Raw genomic sequence first — 20,166 nt, 5'->3', positions numbered from 1 at the left:
AGGGAGGAAAGTTCTCTCTTCCAAACTAGTATCAGTTGGTCAGCTCTGTCTGATAAATGGACATATAGAATTCCCAAAACCACTATATAGAATTCATACATATGTGGAAGCCATACCCAATCCGTTTTTAGATTGAAGCTGGAAACCAGTCGATTTTTATGCAACTATTTTCCATATAAGTAGAAATGTGATTGATATTTTGAGATTCATACTCTCCAAAGCTAACTATAAAATGCTAAATCATATTCTTTTTACAGAATTCATCAAATCTCTATCTGCTAACTTTTGCAATGAAATCCTGTCCATGGAATATGTTCAATAGCATCCAACAGTTTATTCCATGTTTATTTAGAATTTCAGCCTTCCCCATGCTTTAGAGCTAAAACCAATCGGATCCCTGACATTCATTACAAAAAAGGGGAAAAGAAAGTATTCAGGTGTTCAGAGACATCCTATAAAAATATTTGAGAGAAAAACATGCAAAATATGTAACAGCTTCCAATTCTGATCATCTATAGCTGGTATACAATGTCAAAGCACTTGGTTTCATGCTCAAGGAATACTTTCCACATGAATTTGCATGCTAACAAATTAACTCTGGGGCATGTTCAAGAATGCGTGTACTCTTGTTCCTTAGACGCATTATAGAGCTTCAACATTTTGATCCCCAAATATCTGACATTTTCTTACCATTGTACATTATGCCAGATCAATGTTGTTGGGCCAACTGTCTTTCAGATGATGTTGCCAACCATAGCTGATTGTTTTCAATGCGAATTTTGAACTTGGAATAAGTGGCAATTTTAATGTGTGCTCTATATCCTTTTGAAATCAGTGCAACAAATTCTAGTCTGATTTCAATGTCACTGAAACATGACCAGCTTTTTCACAACCTATGTGGCAATGTTTTATCGGTAGAAACCTTTTTTACCCCTATAAATACAGTACTCAGATTTATCCATTCTCAAATCTGATGTATATATTACTGCACTCAGTGTACATTCAGCAACAATTACAATTGTACATATCAGTAGTGTTTTGATAAACTCTTATAAGGTTTTTGTATCAATGTATCAAACTCAATAAATACAATGTATCTGCTTTGGCTGATATGTCATGCTTTCTACAGTTTAATATACAATGGGACAAAATATGATTAAACTACTCATTTAAAACATATATGGGCATAGTACATATTCTGATCAGAATCATAAACAGATGTAAAAGATGTTTATAGAAATAAATGATAAATAAATGTAAAGAGGAAAAAATGGTATGAATAGCTAATGTTTACTGGAGATCTTTGAAAAGGCATGCATAAGAATGTTAATTTTCAATGCTGCATTTTTATAATCAGGCAACTTTTCCCTTATTAAGGAACAGATTGTTCCTAGTATTTTACAAAGTCAAATGTTAATTTCCATTAAGTCAAAATAATAACTAAGCTCGAAACATTTCCACTCAAAAATGTTGTTTCATTTTAAAAAGCCATGTGGCCACACTATCTAATTTAACATCACTAAATGTTTTTAAGGATAACTATGAGACAGAAAGATCAGAGAATCACTGAACATTTCTGTAGCTAAGAGTAAGTTCAGCATAGTATATAATTTTATTAAGGTTTTGAAGCACTAAATCAATATGTCTAGCAGTAATTAAAGCAGTGATGTAAAAAAATAGACAAAGCTCATACAGACTGTGGATTATGGGGATTGTAATCCAACACATCTGAGGACTCAGAATTGGGGGAAAACAGCAGCATTCTAGTACTACATGCTGAATATTGAACAGCTTTGCTTTGCTTCAAGGGGCCCTTCTCAGTTGCCTAAAATAAAGATAATCTCTGCATTGCTGGCTTTCTGCATTTCAAAAATGAATTACTGTATGCTGATTTTAAAAATGAGCATACCTTTTTGTTTAAAGAAAAGCATGATATGAGGTAGGATGTTTTTAAAAATGCAATGCAATATATAATTTACACTGATGATTGCAATACAATAAATTCAGCTCTACTAAAAAATACAAGCCACGTTCAATTACTCTCTGCATTTTTAAAGCTTTAGGAAGAGTTAGATTGGGGTAATCCAAACACCAAATCATCTTCATGGCTGCATGTTAGAATTCTATAGGGACTGGGGAAAGTGCAAAATGCTCCCTGGAAATCCCAACATCTTGGGTTTTTTTTTAAAAAAGAAAATATTCTATTTCTTATGGGTGCAAAAAAAAAGCTTGAAAATGGTATTAGAATTGGAGGTGGAGGCTGCTTTTCAGTGACTGGAATTAGTGTTTTGGTACTTAGCTTGCAAAAGCCATAGGAATGATTGAAAAAGTCTTGTATCAAGTCCATTTATTAGCTATCCAGTTCAAGGTGGGTTTGTTTGTTTTTTTATATCTAATTCATGTGATCTCCCTCATTAAGGCAGAAGCCATTCACATCTGATTCCAGGCTATGTCTTTCATTTCTTTCTTTCTCTCCTTCTTCTCTTCTTTTCTTTCTCTTTATTTATTGGCCACTCAATTTACCACAGGGAGATGCCAGAGATTTAATCTCTCAGGCTACATGCAAAGTATTTGTTCCCTATGCATACTTTTCCACATGTTGCAGAATCTGCAGAAACTCAGTTAATTTTTGGTGTGAACAAGAGTTTATAGTTATACTGTAAAATATTTGAGAAGTTTAATTAATAAATAGGTAAAAACGTACCATGCCAGAAGCTTTTCTATTATCAAAATAAACTGACTAACAAAAATACTTTTAAGAATTCAGCTTACTGAAATATTATCTGGAAGAAAATTACATAAAACCTGAAACATAATTTTTGCTACCATAACATTGATTCATTCATACTGATGATTCATTCATTCATTCCATTATATAGTTCCACACTTGCTAAGCAACTCTTGCTACCGGTAGTAATAGTGAAGATTCTATTACCATGATTGTACTTTAAGTTAGTATCATCTAGGCAGCCATTATTTCATTCCAAATACAGCATCTGATCTTTTTTGAAGTATATTCATATCCACAAATACATAGCCAACTAATTGAATTTTGAGATGACATTTACCAGCAATTTAAAAAGTATTTTAGTGTAATTTAAAGTCAATGGAACTGTACTAAGATTGACATTAGCAAAAAGGCACTCTCCATTTCAGAAAACCATTGCTCTTTTTGGACGAAAACTCAAAAGAAACCCTGTTTCTTATCCTTTGAATCTTGTACTCAAAAAAGAGCTCTAAAGGTAAATGTAAGCTGATAAATCAAGACAATACAAACCTGGATCAGTTCAGATTCATCTGTCTTAGATGTACGCTATCGACTGCTCCAAATCACAGCAATTCTCAAGGACATCAAAGGAAGTAATTTTCTTCATCAAATAACTTAATTTTTTTAAAAACTGAGAATCCAACAGTGCAACCTGAACCTTATGCTCTTAAAGGTTGCATTATGCTTGTGCATGTGCAATATGCACATACAGAAGTTCACTTTTTCAAACTTTCCTGACTAGTCAAAGAACCTTTCATCATGGGTGAGTCACAGTTTCACAGGAACATGCTAAAACACAAGAGCTACACTCCAAAATACTTAGTTTTAATCTCCGAAGTCACTTTTATGCAACCTTAACCTGCATGAAAGATAAACAAAATTCAAATTCTGGCAACTGGACTATTTCCATTTTATGTATATATATATTTCTTAGTGCAGAATTAATAACCCATACATACACAAAACTCTGATTCATAATCACTGGCTTGTACTTTACATGCAGTTTAAGCACCATGAATCTTCTTTGCATCACCCTGCTCCTTAAAAAAAATCTGGCATATCAAGAATCTCCTTCTTATTCTGTAAATTCATTAGGCCTTAGGTTTATTTCTGACAGATATAACTCAAAAGCTGAACCAAGCACAATAACTCTTTTTACTCTGTAAATATAATAACTAGTTACAAAATTTAAGAATAATGTTTTCAGATCCTGGATAACATGCCAGTTCTCACAAAGTGTAGTCTTGGAAGATTACTACTGACTGGACATCCAAAATTATACACACTCATGTTAAAACGAAGCAACTGTACAGGAAGATCTCTAATGGAAAAAGAAAAGACAGGGAGTCAAGTACATATACAAAAGCACACAGACATTTCACCCTCTATCCCAGCCTAACCTCCAAAAGAAAAAAGCAGGAATACAGGAATCATATAGAGTTTAGATGCTGTAGGAAGATTAATGTTTAATTGCTTACTCTAAAAGTCGGGGTTGGGGGGAAGGGAGAGAAAGAGTGTGTCCCAACATTCAATGTTTAGGTGGACCAAAGTAAGTATCTATGATGCTGCTGTCTACCTATTTGCTTGCCATTCATTTAAAATCTTAACAAGGTTTCAAGGACCTGCTCTCCATTTCCTATTCCAATAATTGATCTAGCCACATATTTTTTTATTTATTGATAAGCCATGGACTACAGTACTTCTCTCTGCAGCCCAACCAGCATTTTCTATTTTTTGGTTTTCTGGCTCAGCTCATTTTTTTTAATGCCTTTGGGGTATATATAAAATTTAAGCAGAAATACACATGTTCTAAAAATTTTAAGGAAAAAATACATTAAAAATAAAAAAGATTGGACTTCAACCACGGAGCTTTGATCTACAAACTGATTTTAGATCTGATTTTATCTTCAAATTCAAGAACTGATTATATGGGCATATCTAGCTAATTCAGATCATCCAAGAAAAAAGTAATTTATACTTAATTTTAAATGAAAATTGTATTCATCTCATATCTACAATATATTTGTTTACCTTTCTGTCACGTACACAAGAGCACCATTTAACTACACCATGTGGCTAAGCAGGCTTTGGATTAAGAAAACCTTTCTAGCCATTAAAATAGATGGCTAGAAACTCAACTCTGACGATGAACGATATTAAACAAAGACTGAATCACCAGAAGTACAAAGAAGTGTAGGCATCCTATGTCTAATTCAAGATATATTGACAGCATAGCTCTGGGCTTGTTCGTATTGATGTTAATCTATTAAATCATCTACAGAGCATATGGTGATCAACAGCTACATTCTAATCCCACATGCCACAAGTTTCTTATTAAAGTGGCTACACTAAGAGTTCTGAGAATCAGTCAACACATTTTTTTTCAGAACAGCATTTATCTATTATCCGAAATTTGATATTTTTCTGAGCTGCTTTATAAATATATTCTATATTTGGCATAATTTTCAGAACAACTAGCAGAGCAGCTAATTGCTAAATGAAACTAGTCCTCTTACTGGAAAAATCACTTTCTTTTAAAATGATCATTCAGGCATGCAATCATGTTAATTTCCAGGACACCAGATAGAAAAATGTCATGCAGATGAGTTTTAGATGGTTTAAACAGATAGGAATGAGAGTCTGGCAAAAACTTTTAAGTCTCCGAATGGCTCTCAATTAACTGAACACTTTGCATGTAAATTCCAGGGAGCCAATGATCTGTCACCCTTACTTGCATGACTGCAGAAACTGACACACACAATTAATTTATGTTTTATGTATCTCATGTTCAATGGAAATTCAACAACCTTCTAAGTATAAGCAATTCTGCTTATGCCACTACTGGGCAACAACAGGACTTTTGATTTAAAAAAAAAAATCTTCAGAGGTATCACTGCCAAGTTATTAGGACATGTTCTCACATGCGAATATGCTAGTAAAATGTGTTACTCTTGGAACAGAAAATATTTAGTTTTGCAAAATCTTTTGATTTTCGTATACAGCTGGTGATAATTTTATATATATATATACACACACACACATACACACATAAATATATATATAAAATTATCTATAACCTTGCAACAGGGTGTAAGGTGTGCGCACTAAGGATTTTTTTTTTTCACATGCTATAGCTTACCTGTGGGGGCTTGCAAGGCACATCAAAAGCCAACTAGCCTTAATCAGGTTGCAAACATAAGTACAGCACTGAGCAGCATTCATTTAAAAACTGACATTTTTAAAAAAAGATTTTATTCAATTTCAAAGTCCTTTGTTGCGATGAAACCCATCACGAGAAAGGACCCAAAGCCTCAGGATGTTCCCTAGCACCAGCCTCTTTTAAATGAACAGAAGGTTAAACGTCCACCACAGTTTGTTTGCTTACAAGCTCCTGTTCACTTCACTGAGGTTTGTGGCATAGAAGTTCCTGTTGGATTGTAAATATATATGGTTGGGCACATACTCCGTTCTCCAATCTATGTCCAATAACTTAAAAGAAGATGCTCCTTTAAGAGAGATGTGTGAAAGAAAAAATGTTAAGTTATTCAGTTCCCAATAAACTTTCTCCAGCAAGTCAAGGATGGGCCTAGATGAGAGAGGTTTGTGTGTGGGAGCACAGAGTGATAATTAACACTGCACAGTTCTTAAAAGAGTACCAGCCTACAAACTGAACCACAGCAGAAAAATACAAAAAAGTAACGATAACAGTCTATTTAGTTGTTCACGAAAAAATAATGTAAATGCTGGCTATACTTAGTCTAATGTGCAAGAAAGTGCTCTATTACTTAGGAGAAAATACACAGCAAAATCCAGAAATCAAAGAATCCACGTGAGCTGATCTCCACTCCTTTGATACAAAGCAGCAGACAGGTTTTAGCTTGTTTTCCCTTCTTCAAGCCCATCCAACATCTTGCACAAAGAGACACAAAGAAAAAACAAGGTTTACAAGTGCTACCAAGCTACCTCTAAATACGGATGGAATTATCAGGAGCGGAAAGATATAATGTACACAAAAGTCTAATGTGCAAATTCAGTCACAGCACACATAAAGGACTGGACTTGGGATCAGTTTTAAGTCCAATATTAACTCTGTACTTGTCCAAATTTACAAGACTTGTTTAAAAAAGCAAACACTCCAACTAAACTGAAGTAATTAAAAAAACACAGAGATGTTCCTTTGAAGGCAAGGGGAGCCTAGAACTTTGGCTGATATAAAGAAACACGACCACTAAGGCACCCAGAGGCAATCTGACAGTGCGTTGGAGAGAACTTGGTAGTCAGAACCACATCGCCATGCGAGTAGAGTGAACGGATCTCCTGCAAGGGGGCGGCTTCTTTGGGCAAGCAGTCAATCAGTTCGCTGCACTGGGTGTCAAACCCCAACAAACGGATTCCGTAGCCATGTGGGGAGGAGATCATTCGACCATCTGGGCTGAAGCAGAGTTCTTTAATGTAGCCCTGGCCAACATTGGCTTCTTCGATGCAATGAGTCAATCTGAGGGAACAGCGAGGGGAAACTGGCCGCACTGGTGCTCCTTCTTGGAATTCATAAACACAGGTCCACTACAAAAAGTAGGGGGGAAATAACATTTAATGTTATATCAACATAGATATTGCATAAATCCCTCTCTATTTTATGGAGGCTTTCTTGTAACAATATGGATAATCTACCAGTGTTTCCCTGTTGTCTCCCATTTAAATATTAAGTAGACCTCACCATTCTAAACCCTCTCTAAATTAGCCAGGATTGGTTACCTGCTGCTATTTAGACTTCAGTATAACTATGCACAACACCAGATGTTCTACTGCGTTGTTTTCAGCCAAGCTCAGTTTACCACATCATTCAAATGAAGCAAACACTGCAACTCAAGATTACAACTGTACATACTGCTGCCACATTTATTCTGTATTTCTAATTTTATCAATGGAGTGACAATTCACTTCTATTCCATTAATAGACAAAAGACCTCCAGTTTTTCTGCAAGAATGTGATCAACATACATATGCACCATTATCATCACCCTATTTTTTACCTCCTGATCATCAGTGTTACTTGAACATCGAAGAAGTGTCGCCCATCCCTTGGGATGGAGCTGCAGTGATGTAATGCAGTTTCCCCGATCCCTCTCACCAGGAACCTCTGGGGTTAAAACCTCAAGACTATTACGTGGAGATCCACCTACGGAAACAGAACAACATCGCTACAATTAACACCACTTTTAATTCCCTTCTTGTCCAATAGGAAAGAACACTTTGTACTGTAAGCCCTTGCCATATAGAAGAGGCTCAGATTTTGCAATTAGTCATTTACTTGTTTTACATACCTTCTCGCTGGGTAACTCGTACTGTATGTTTCTCAGTACGTGGGCCTGAATCTCCTTGGTGTCCTGGTGACTCAGCACTTCTAGGACCAGGTGAAGTGACGGATGCCAGATCTGAGAATGGAAAAGCAAGATGAAGTGACATCAAACACAAAAACAGTGTTAAATACCTCTCCTAATCTAAACATTAGGCTGGTTCCATTGAACACAAAAAGTCACAAAAAGAATAGGTATCACAGTAATTCACATGCCACTCAAGAGCACTGCCAGCTTTTGTTTGGAGGGAATATGCTGACTCTGTAAAACCACTCAGAGAAAGCTGTAAAGCATTGTGAAGCGGTATATAAGTCTAAGTGCTATTGCTATTGCTACATGTCCTTCATCCTACTAACCATTTGCAATATATACCACACAGGTTTTTCAAGTTATCTTACTTCTTGCATACAATGCTATCTATCCAATGCTATCTATTATCTCACAAGATCTAGGAACAATGTAGGCATAACAATATTAACAAAATGCCAAGACTTGCCAGAATTTGATGTGGTTCTTCTGGCTCTCAGAATGGGATAACTGACAACTTCTAAAGATTTGGTCAAGTCGAGATCATGCAAGATCAGAAGATACCCAGAAGAAGTGGAGATCAGCATTTTGGAGCAGTCTGGAGTCAATCTCATGCGCATGAGAAAGCGGGTGTGAAAGAACTTCTTGTGTGGACAACCATCTTCTGTGCACCTAAGGAAAGACACCCATCAAAACCACAAGACTTTTTATTCCATAGTTTTAAGAACCCCAATTTTTAATCCTATGTTTGAGATAGTATTTCTCTTAAAGAATAATATTCATCTTTCCTCTTCCTGTCTGACATATAATTTAAAGAAAAGCAAAGTGGCTACACAATCATTTTGCTACTGATATTTTGGTAGTGATGAATCTCACCCTGAATATGCATGCCAAAATAGTTTATCAAAGAACCAGCTTTCTCTCTCATTCTACTCGAGCTCCAAAGCATCTGCTCCATCGCTTCAAAGAAGCTGCAGGATTTTGCTATGCTTCATAGGTTGCTGGCAGTGTCTCATGTGCAGTACACAAGCAGAGGAAAGCACACTTCAAACAAACAGCTGTTGCCATGACCCAGTACTATATTGCTGCTTATAAAGTAAGACAACATGATATTCTAGAAGATATTCCTGCACCTCTAATCCACCAATATTGTATGTTCTGATGTAAAGCACTGGGATATTATGCAGTGGTAACATATCATTGCTGCTCAAAACACCTGATTGGTTTCAGTATAAAAGTTCTAATTCTCTATTTTTATCTGGTTTATGTTTTATAAATAAAACTGCTGGATTTATGGTCATAGTAAAGATTTGATGTGGTCATTCTTACTCATCTCCTAGAATTTAAAAAATGTTTCAAGAGTCTGCTCCAAGTTTGGCTCTAAGTGGACAATTTCCAGAAGCATTATGCTGATTTCTGTTATAACAGTTTGTTGACCTTATAATCAAGGGAAAAGGAAAGGATAAAGAATGATAGGGAATGAATTTTGACCTACGTCTGCACAACACTAAGACATGAACCAAGAAACTCAAAATGCAACCATATCCTATTTCCATGTAGCTAGCAGGTTTTCAGATAAGATACTAAAAAGGCAGTGTTGTTATCTTTTCAGTACTTCTAAATGAAGAAAGGGATCAGTGAGAAATTTCTTTACCTGTTGGTATCCCAAATGATGACATTTCCATCAAATCCTGATGTTACTAGCAATCTTGTGTTAGTATCATATTCAATATTCTTCACCCAGCTGGTGTGACCATGTAAAGTGCACACTTTTGAATCTAGCTTCCTCAGATCCCACAGTGCTACGGTAGTATCGTCAGAACAAGTTGCAAACAATCTATTATCAAGAAACCTACAAATAAATAAATAAAAAAGGAAAGGGAGAGGATCTCATTAATGCAATCAAGTTCATATCAAACATCACTAAATAATAATGCTAAATGTTCCCCTGCATTGATTCCAAAAAATAATTATACCGTAAAGAGTAGTATCAGTTTAGTGCTTTTAAAGCATCTGACTTCTAAAAGACTAAAGCAGATCTCAAAAATGGGCTGTAGTGCTTGAGGTGATAATTTGAAGACCTGCTAGTTTAAGAAATATCAGAACAAGCTTTCTAAGGTAGCCAATTTTACATTTGGCTTATTTAGCAAGAATGTATTAGAGGTACCATAACTTTATCATTTCACAATCTGTGAAAAAATACCTCATTTGAAAAGAAACACAAGTTTTAAATGACTATAAATGATTATATCATGTTCAATTATTAGCTTGTACATATATTCGTTTTAATCAATGTTTACTAGTTACTAAGAAAGAAATGTGTTCAGTCAAATTTGAAATTAAGTTTTTGTGTTGTTATATATTTTTCTTTGGATCCTTATTCTCCATTTGGAATTACATCTGCCTTAAATTCATTCCTATTGCCATGGTTTTTGAACACTGTAATTATTCCTCTGGTTTGTGATCCCCTTGGGTAGGAGGAAGAAGTGGCAGGAGTTCAACACATTTCTTTACCCAACCTCTGAGATTCTTGGGCACAGTTGGCACTAACTCTTGTAGAAGAGGGGTGAATAATTTAAAGACCTGAAAGCATAAGACCCCTCTATAAAGACAGGGGCTCCTACAATAATCTGTGCTCATCCACATTACCGGCTCATTGGCCACAGCGATGTGGCTTGAGTCTCCACAAAGACATGAATGTAATATAACAAATTATGATACCAACTGATGAGAGCAAGAAAAATGAACATTTAGAACAACAACTAATTTGGATAACATTACAACTTCATCCGTCACTACTTTTAGAGTTGAACAAAACAGGCTTTGGAATTTTAATCATTGGCAACTGATTTTCACTTGCCAGGAGACTAACCTGATGTTATTTACACAGTCCTCATGAGCAGTGGAAAGGGTTTTGATGTGCTTTGAAGAGATAGGATCGAACAGCAGGACTTCTGTCTGTTCACAAGCAACAGTTAGCACTGATCTGGACAGCAAAGAGAAGCAGGTATATTACATATAATAAACCTCACATTCTTTCACAAGAAAGACTCCAAAAGGTCCATGCATACTTAGAAATGAATTCCTTTCTTCTTTTAAATTAATATGTGCAAAACCAACCAACTACAGAAACAAGAATGCATTGAATAAACAGAATAAAAAAGTATAATAACATTGTTGTTTCTTTGAGTCAATCTTGGCTTCGAGCAACTACCTGGACAAGTCCTTGCAGTTTTCTTGGCAAAATTTTCAGAAGTGGGTTGTCTTTGCCTTCTTCCTAGAGCTGAGAGAATAGGATTGGCCAAAGTTGTCCAGCTGGCATTCTGCCAAAGGCAGGAGTAGAACACATAGTCTCCTGGTTTCTAGTCTAGTTCTTTTAATCATTACGCCAAATTTGCTTTCTTCAATAACCAGAGTGTAATATTTCTAGCTAAAGTACTCTAAATTATGTTCTACATATTTAAATTGTTAATTTTATTTTCTTATTATTTTTATTTTCTTCCACTTGCTTCAGTGTTATGAAGCAGAAACTGTTTCATGAACTCTTCTAGCACTTCTGGTAAAACTGGTTCTGTACACAATTGTCCAAAAAGGACTGAGCAGGAAAATGCTTTGTTCAATCATCCAAGGTTCGATCAGAGAAATATCACTTTAATAATGGGAGAAAGTACTTTCTCCCCAGAGAGAGTTCTAGAAGGCTTCAATTTTTATTTCTTTATTCAATTCAATTTAGAGTCTACCCAAATTCAACTGACCCTGTGTGAATCCTCAAATAGTAAGCAGGCCCAAACTATAATAAAACCAAGATGGGATGCAGGCACAACATGCTAACAAACAAGGACCCCCCCATCCAAATCACACAAGGCTCTAAAGTCCAACAGAGTGATAGTACATAGATTTCAGGGGGATACCTTATTCCAAAAGGCACCCATTATGATAGAGAAGGTATGCTTCTTCGGTCCCAACAGATGATGTTGATGTTACCAGTTGGGCAGAACCCATGGGAAACAGGTGCTCTCTCAAATAACTTTGTCCTATGACATGTAGATATTTGCAGGTGATTTAATCAATGAGATTACTATTTGATCAACAAAATTACAAAGATGATAAAATGTAACTGGCTATTTACACACAAAGAAACAATTTATGTCTTTATTTGAATGTATTTCCTTTTCAAGGAAAAGAATGATCCTTCCTTCCTTCATTCCTGCGCTCCCTCCCTCCCTCCCTTTACAAACCTTGAATAATTATGGTTTATTAAACTGTGCACCTGCTAAATTAATATTTCCCATGTACATTTGAGCTTCAATGAACAAAATTCCTTTAACTGTTCATTGTTTGTGTGATCACAAATATACAATAAGGCTACGAGTACATTGTATAGATTGCAGCCTTCTTTTTAAACATCATCTAACTGCAAAGGCAAGATTTAATGTTTTTCTCCCCAGTTCTGCAAAAAATACTTGTGCATCCATATAATTTAGGAACAGATTTTATACTGCATTATTAGAAAAAGGTTATCTTTTTATAACCATGATGGAGCCTGCCCATTACAGTTGAAAGGGCATTAATGAGTCCTCATCCCTGCTCTGGACGCAGGTTGTTAAGTGGAATTTGGGTTGCCTCAGGAGTGGAAAGACCCTAGATAAAGAGAACCTATGAATGAAGGCAAATATATGTGGCCCAGGATAATGGGTCCAATGGGTCCAATCTTGATCAGTCACCAGGACCAGAGGTTTAGTCTTCCAAACTTTCAGACTCATGCTGGAGCCCATCCTCAGGGAATGTCTCCCTACCAGAATGTATGCCCAATTAGCACACACTTGTGAGAACCCAAGCACCAATGACTCTTACTATTAAAGAAAGACTCTAAAACCTTCTGTGGTTAAAAGCATCTTTTATGAACTTTAGCTGATGTGCAGCTGTAATGACACCTGCACGGAGATATCTTAACCAGTTATCCACATTCTTCACATTCGAAAGACTACTATCTATTGTACGCAGGACTGCCTTTAGAAAATTTCAAAAACTGCTGTGATTTCAAGTTGTTCCCCCCCCACACACACACACATGCTCTCACACACATTTTTAAACCGCCCATCTCCCTCACAACAGGAGATAAAGCTCCAAAATTAGGATTTGGAATTGCTTCAAATTTATATGCCAATGCTTTACCAGCTGCACAGGCTCTAAGTGAATTTGTGGACTCTCTTGAAAGTGATGCTTTTAACCATAAAGGCCTTTCAACAAATAGGGATTAGGATAATTGGAAAATTCTCTTGTGTTTTATATAATATATAATCTAAGGATTCCTGTGTGAATCCCTAACAAGCAAACAGGAACATGTGACTACTAAAGCAAAGGTCTTCTTAATAAGCCTTATGGAATAGCCTCCAAAGAACACCATGATGGTCCTCTCTATGGCTTATTTGACACCAAATACATTTATTTTGGTCAGTTTGTTCAAATGCGTCTGGGGCTCTTCTTTCAATATGGTTTAATATTTAATATCTCCAGCAATAAAAATAGGGTTTTTTTCATGCTTATATTTGTTTTTTAATTTTGATATTTAAGTCACTTAGAAAATATGTTTTGATAGGTAGTCTGTGATGGTTTGTATTTACCTATGGCTTCTTGCTTGCTATTCACATACCCATCCAGGATTCCAAAATGCTAGCTACTTGATAACAGAAACTAAAATTAGGAACAGAGGAAGTAGAGAAAGTTTCCTACAGGAGAGGGGACAAGCCTCAGATGCTAGACTGCCATTAAGGGTAGAATCTTATATTACCAGAAACACATTGGCACATTGCAGGTGCAACCATGATGCAAATAGACAAGGGTTTAATAAAAAATGCGGGTTGGCATATCTGAATTGGATGCAACAGTACTTATACTGCTGAAAGCTTACTAGCTGGAGATTGCTTCAATGGCCACAAAGAGCACAAAAAGCCTGGTGAACTCTGCCAAAGACGAATGTGAGGATGCATCGTCTACCCAATATAGATGGTATTGGGGGCATTGAAAATGATGGAAGATCAAAAGTTTTAGCAATCAAAGAAAAGCCATATGCCAGGCTGAAATAGAGAGGAAAGTTTTGCCTGTTATCTGCAAGTCCTTCATGAATTCTAATGAAGGCTGGAAAACCCAAACTTTGCATATAAAAAATGAATAGCTCCAAATAAAAGTACTAGTTCTGCTAAGCAATGTATCTTAAGAATTGAAAATAAATCTAGAATTATATTTAGCTTTGAGTTTCTATCAAATTCCAAGAACCCATAGGTAACCATATAAATTTAATAAATCAGAGCCCACTGCAGATTCTACATATCCTAGTGCAGTGTTGGCGAACCTTTTCGGCACCAAGTGCTGAAATGGGAGCATGTGCGTGCATGCCGGAAACTAGAAGAGCAGCTACCTGGTGCGCATGTGTGCACTGGACGACTGCTTTTCCGGTTCCCAGCATGCACATGCGCACCAGCCACCTGGTCTTCTGGTTTCTGATGCGCATGAACACGTAAAGATCAGCTGACCAGTGCGCGCACATGTGCCAGAAACCGCAAGAGCAGCCACCCGGTGCTTATGCAAGCACCGTGAAGATGATCTCTTCACCACCTGGTCTTCTGGTTTCAGGTGCTCTCGCACACTGAAGACCAGCTGGCTGGCACGCCGGAACCCAGAAGAACAACGGGCAACGGCTCTGTGTGCCACTTCCAGCATGCTTGCCATCGGTTCGCCATCACGGTGCTAGAGAAATAAAAGATCTAATTGTAAGTTAAAAAAACAACAACACAAGTCCTAGATTTCTGGCTTCTAAGTCCAAATGCCCAGTAGTAACCTTTAATGCCTCAAACGTAAAAGTATGACATCAAGGGAAAGGGGAAAAAAGCAGAGAACCTGAAATACTGGTTTCTCAATGATTTCACAAGTTGCTGTCATGTATCACTGGCTAGAATTCATGGAACAAACAATATTGACCCAAAGTTTATGGGATACATGCAGACTCCAGCCCTACTCTGCATCCTCAAAATGCCCTTAAATTGCACCATGGAAACTCAACTGCAATCCACTGATGATTTTCAACTGTATAAGCTTTTTCTGCATTTTGGGGCCGATTGTGAACAAAATGTTAAATAGTTCTGTGAAGCCTCTGCAATGTTTAATGCACTGATTTTGCACCTGGAAAATAAATAAACAAAAATGGACTGCAGAGGAATTCAGCTTGTTCTATTTTAATAATACCACCAAGTCATTTATAGTCTCTTCATTACTAACAGAAGGTAATTTAAATGAAATTGATATAAAAATGTTGCCCACCTATATCATGACAAACAAAAATGAAACTGTGTGAATCAAGCCAAATTAGTAATGTCAAAGCACTGACACAGAAGGATTCATACTGCTGATTTAGTGAAAAAGGGATTTATTTGTTTTCCACCAACCACCTTATTCTAGGGTTTAAGAAATAAATTACTGACAAGATGAAACAATCCAACTATTACCATCAAGGAATATCAGGCAATCTTTGTTTCAAATACTTATGGCCAAAACTTATTTTGCATGAAAATCGTACACTTTCTTTGCAAACTTTCAGTGCAGAAACTGAATTATTATAAAACTTATTATGAGTTTTAGCACATTTATGAAAGACTCTGACTTACTAAGGTACTACAGCACAGTTACTTAATAAGGTTGTACTTCTGGTGGTGGTCTCAATAAAAGTGGGTAGATAGACAATGCAAAGATAGTTTATTGATTGATTATCTTTAAGACCATATTAAAAAAATAAAAGTAAAATACACCATATATTTCCAGGACAAAAATAAGATACAAAGAAATACTATATAAAAAATACATATGTGCTAAATGAAAAACATAAGCGTTCATATAAATACATCACATTTACACGATATCCCAATCTGTTCAATTTAACAGTTTCTAAGCTGAAATATCTTTTCCATAACTTTAGCAGGTCTGTCATTCAGGTCCCAGGCTATGATTTTAAGTAGAGATCTAGCCTATAGGAGGCATATGGTTGATAAAAAAAATGAACAATAAAAGAACTTCCCATGCATAGACATCTGTTCTAGTCAAAATAGCCTCTGAAACAGATGGGCTTTCAAAGTATGTAGCCACATTTACATTTTGAAGAGTGCTTCACTCACACCAAGACACTTTGCAGAAGCATCCCTTTCAAATACTTTTCACTGCTTAATACCTGGACTACAGCTAGCATATATTTAGCTTAGAATAAAGAACATTGAATTTGCTTGACCAAAGGTTGCAAAAGGTGATTACATGACCTTGGGAGACAGCAACCGTCATAAGAATAAGTCAGTTGCCAAGCATCTGAATTTTGATTACCTGACCAAGGGGATGCTACAAAGGTTGTAAGTGTGAAAAACAGTCATAAATGACCTTTTCAGTGCTGTTATAACCGAATGCTCACTAAATAATCGAGGACTACCTGTAATAATTTTTTTTGTTGCAATGTATTACATGAATTATACCAGCATCACCTTAATCCAAGAACAAAAAGATAAAAGACAAGTAGAAATTGTAAAGTGTATTAATCAATCCAGACATATATGAAAAAGTAACTTGGGAACTAACTTGTTATAGTATTTTAAATAATGAGGGTCTTGGAGAAATAGATTTCACTTTATGCTAAACCAAGCTATATTCTTCAACACCAGTTTACATTCTTCAGTGCAAAAACTAATAATCTTATCACTTATGACCACAGTTGAAACCAAAATTTCTGTAACAAATCACTTCTGAAATCTTGCCAAGAAAACTGCAAAGACCAGGCAGATATCAGGAGTCAAAAACTGACTAAAAAGCACCACCACCATCAACAAATCATTACTCAGAAGTTATGCTTTTCCTGTTTTAGTTTCCTTTGATCTTATAATAAATGCAGTACAACAAAAAAATTTGGAGCAGCACATTGCTATATCCTATCAACTATGATGAGTCCCATGAATATTTCTTTTAAAAATGTGGATCTTTTAATACACTTCAGCTTTGCATGTGCTATTTAAATCATACATTCATCTTTAAAAAGAACTTAAGGGATAGAAAACAGAGTTACACACAAAAAAAGGTGCTACAGCTTTTATTTGTAAGTGACAGCTTCAAACCACAGCAAATTAACATTACTTGATGGAAGACTAATGGAAATGCTCTCACAATCTTGAGATATTTGAGATACCGTGTTTCCCCAAAAATAAGACCCTGGTTTATATTTTGTTGAACCCCGAAATTGGCCTTATTTTCAGGGAGGTCTTATTATTTTGGGGCGTGTGGAGCAAGATGGGGCTCCTCTTGCCATCTAACCTGATTTCCAGCTCTGCATTTAAATATTTTTGGGGAGGTCTTATTTTTGGGGGGGAAGGCTTATTTTAGCACATGCGCTCAAAAGCCCAATTGGGCTTATTATCAGGAGATGCCTTATTTTTCAGGGAAACAGGGTACACATAAACTGGGTATGTTTCTCATTACATCAAGTGGCTTCCGACTGCTAGGTGACACATCCATTCTCATCTTTATTTGTTGCTACTCTGTCCCCATTTCCCTATTTGCAAACACTTTCACCGGCCTTGTGCAGTTGCTTGCCCAATCGCAGTATGTCTTCATAACTTTACGTGCAAACTACAACCATTGGGGGGGGGAGGAAGGGAGATACAACATCTATTACACTGTACTAAATTCAGGTGTGTGTGTGTGTGTGAGAGAGAGAGAGAGAGAGAGAGAGAAAGTATAGGAATAAAAATGGAGACACAATTCTTCGTTTGCAAGCGTGGACATAATTCAACCTGCAGCTAAAACGGCAAAAACGTGCCGCGAACCCGCCACTAAACGGAGACCTCTCGCAGCCACACGAACGAGGAGGTCGAGGCACCCGCCAAAGCGGCTCCGAGCAACCCTTCGCCTCATCCTTCCTTACCCGCCGGGGGAGTACTCCAGGTTGAAAACAGCGCCGTGGGTGCGGGTGATGGGGGACACCGAATCGGCGGGCTGAATAGCACCATAGAGCCTCGTCATGGCCCGGAAAGTGTCCCTCGCCGGCTCCACGCAGCGGCCCCCATGGCCCAGGCCCCGTTCTCGCACCCAAGAGAACAGCCCCCCGCCTGGAGCCGAGACCGGGGCGGTGGAAGTAAAAGAGGCCGGGGGCGACTTCGGTGACACCGCCCGGGGTGGTGAGGTGGAAGGGGGCGGCGACTGGTCGCCGTCGCCCGGGGGCGACCGCTCTGGGGTAGGGCCCCACCGCGCCTTCCAGCTCATCCCGAGCCCGGCCCCGCCGCCACGACAAGCAGCAGCAGCACCACCGCCACCATTCCCCACCCACCCCCGGGCCTTCGGCTCCCCACCACTTCCGGTGCGGTGAGCACCAAAGAAATAGCACCGGGCGAAAAACACGAGAGTGTCTCGAAGCGGCCGCCCAAATGGTGTCCGTCCCACCCCAATTTGGCTCATTTTGGGCTTTTGAGTGGCCGGGCGTTTTAAACCGATCGGAAAGCGATTTTCTGCCTCTGGTTTGGTTTCAGGAATTTCAGGAATCAGTTGTAATTTTCAGAGGAGTTATGCAGGATTAATGGCTGCTTTCAGCAGGGTTTGTCCTTAGCGGTTGCTAGCAGGGTTGTCAAAAATCCAAAGGCAAATTAATGTCTTTGTCTTCCCTGCATATCTGTCAAATTGGTGGGAGGAACCAATAGGAGATAATAGTTGTAGCTCATGGTTGAACTGTTTATTTTATTTATTTAGTTTGTTGATCATGACTAGATAACAGGTATAAGCAGTGGTGGGATTCAAATAATTTAACAACCGGTTCTCTGCCCTAATGATTTCTTCCAACAACCAGTTCATCAAACTGCTCAGAAAGTTAACAACCGGTCCTCCCGAAGTGGTGCGAACTGGCTGAATCCCACCACTGGGTATAAGTATAAACATGGACATGAACATAGGACATGAGTACAAATAAATGGGGACAGTAGGACAGGGACGGTAGGCACACTGGTGCGCTTACGCACGCCCCCTTTACGGACCTCTTAGGAATGGGGTGAGATCCTCGGTAGACAGTTTAAGGTTGGAGCTGTGGGTTTTAGAGGATGTAACTGTGGGATCCTTGATGCTCTCTAAGCTGGTTCTTTTCTTGAAGATGTTTCATTACCCAACTAGGTAACGTCATCAGGGCTGGAGAGGAAGCCTGCAATATGTTGTCCGGTTACTTAATCTCTCAATTAGAAATCCAGTCTTTCGCAAAATAATCCGAGAATGCTGGGCATAAAAACTGGGTTTGTGGCATAATAAATATGCCAGAAGGGATTGTAACCATCCTTACGCTTACCAAGGAATACTGTGTGCTACAAGTATATGTGTTAGGCTAGGAATAGGATGCTTCTTCCCTATTTTAGTAAAAAAAAATAAAAAAAAAATCTGATTGATCAAAGCCATGATGGGAGATCGGGAAAGTTCTCGATTCAGCTCCGAGCTGAAGCAGCTTCTTGGATTAGAAGCGAAACATCTTCAAGGAAAAACAAAAAGTCCAGTTGCCTTTTGAAAAAGCACCTTTGGAACAGTCATGACCTGGATGACTGAGAATCTCCATAGACACTTGTCCTTGATTCAAGTGTTAAAATAATATATAGTGTCCTCAGCTATTTGAGCAGGCCATGAACATGGGTATCCTCTGGTCAATGAAATGTCTAGGCAATGATCAGAGACTGTTTTTGGTAGATCTGTTCTCATTCAGATTCCATCCTGCATTATAACTTCCATTTTCCTCAGATGTACATTCCCATATACATTTGTAAAAAGCATTATGGCTCATTACTTTTCTGATGTATGTGGGATTTCACGGTTTGTTTTTGAGGATGTAGTGGTACAGTCATAGCTGGATAAACTACTAAGACCAATTAATGATTCTGAAAAGTGGATCAGTAAGTTTTCTAGGCCATTAGTTTTGCTTTGTATTGGATCCTTATTTTATCTAGCACTATGGAATTAATGATA

General features: G+C 37.6%; 1 protein-coding gene across 1 annotated transcript; it reads right to left on the bottom strand.

The window, feature by feature from the left end:
- Positions 1-5,455: 5,455 nt before the first annotated feature.
- DCAF10 (DDB1 and CUL4 associated factor 10) lies at positions 5,456-18,438 on the bottom strand. Its single transcript, XM_070938507.1, has 7 exons — positions 18,101-18,438; positions 11,024-11,137; positions 9,806-10,003; positions 8,621-8,823; positions 8,092-8,202; positions 7,801-7,946; positions 5,456-7,330 (listed from the first exon to the last, which is right to left on the bottom strand). Exons 1-7 carry the CDS (start codon positions 18,436-18,438, stop codon positions 6,962-6,964), a joined length of 1,479 nt encoding a protein of 492 aa, XP_070794608.1. The 3' UTR covers positions 5,456-6,961.
- Between the last annotated feature and the right edge of the window lie 1,728 nt (positions 18,439-20,166).

This window comes from Pituophis catenifer, unplaced genomic scaffold, assembly GCF_029215685.1.
Source record: "Pituophis catenifer annectens isolate HBS135680 unplaced genomic scaffold, rPitCat1.0.hap2 SCAF_2, whole genome shotgun sequence".
Classification (NCBI taxonomy): Eukaryota; Metazoa; Chordata; class Lepidosauria; order Squamata; family Colubridae; genus Pituophis; species Pituophis catenifer.
This window is presented reverse-complemented; position numbering and strand designations above follow the sequence as displayed.

Coding starts and splice junctions, on each gene's coding strand:
- DCAF10 (XM_070938507.1), bottom strand. CDS start 18,438: ATGAGCTGGAAGGCGCGGTGGGGCCCTACCCCAGAGCGGTCGCCCCCG. Junction 10,004..11,023: donor GACTGTGTAAATAACATCAG/GTTAGTCTCCTG, acceptor ATTTATTTGTAG/GTTTCTTGATAATAGATTGT. Junction 8,824..9,805: donor ATCATTTGGGATACCAACAG/GTAAAGAAATTT, acceptor GTCTTTCCTTAG/GTGCACAGAAGATGGTTGTC.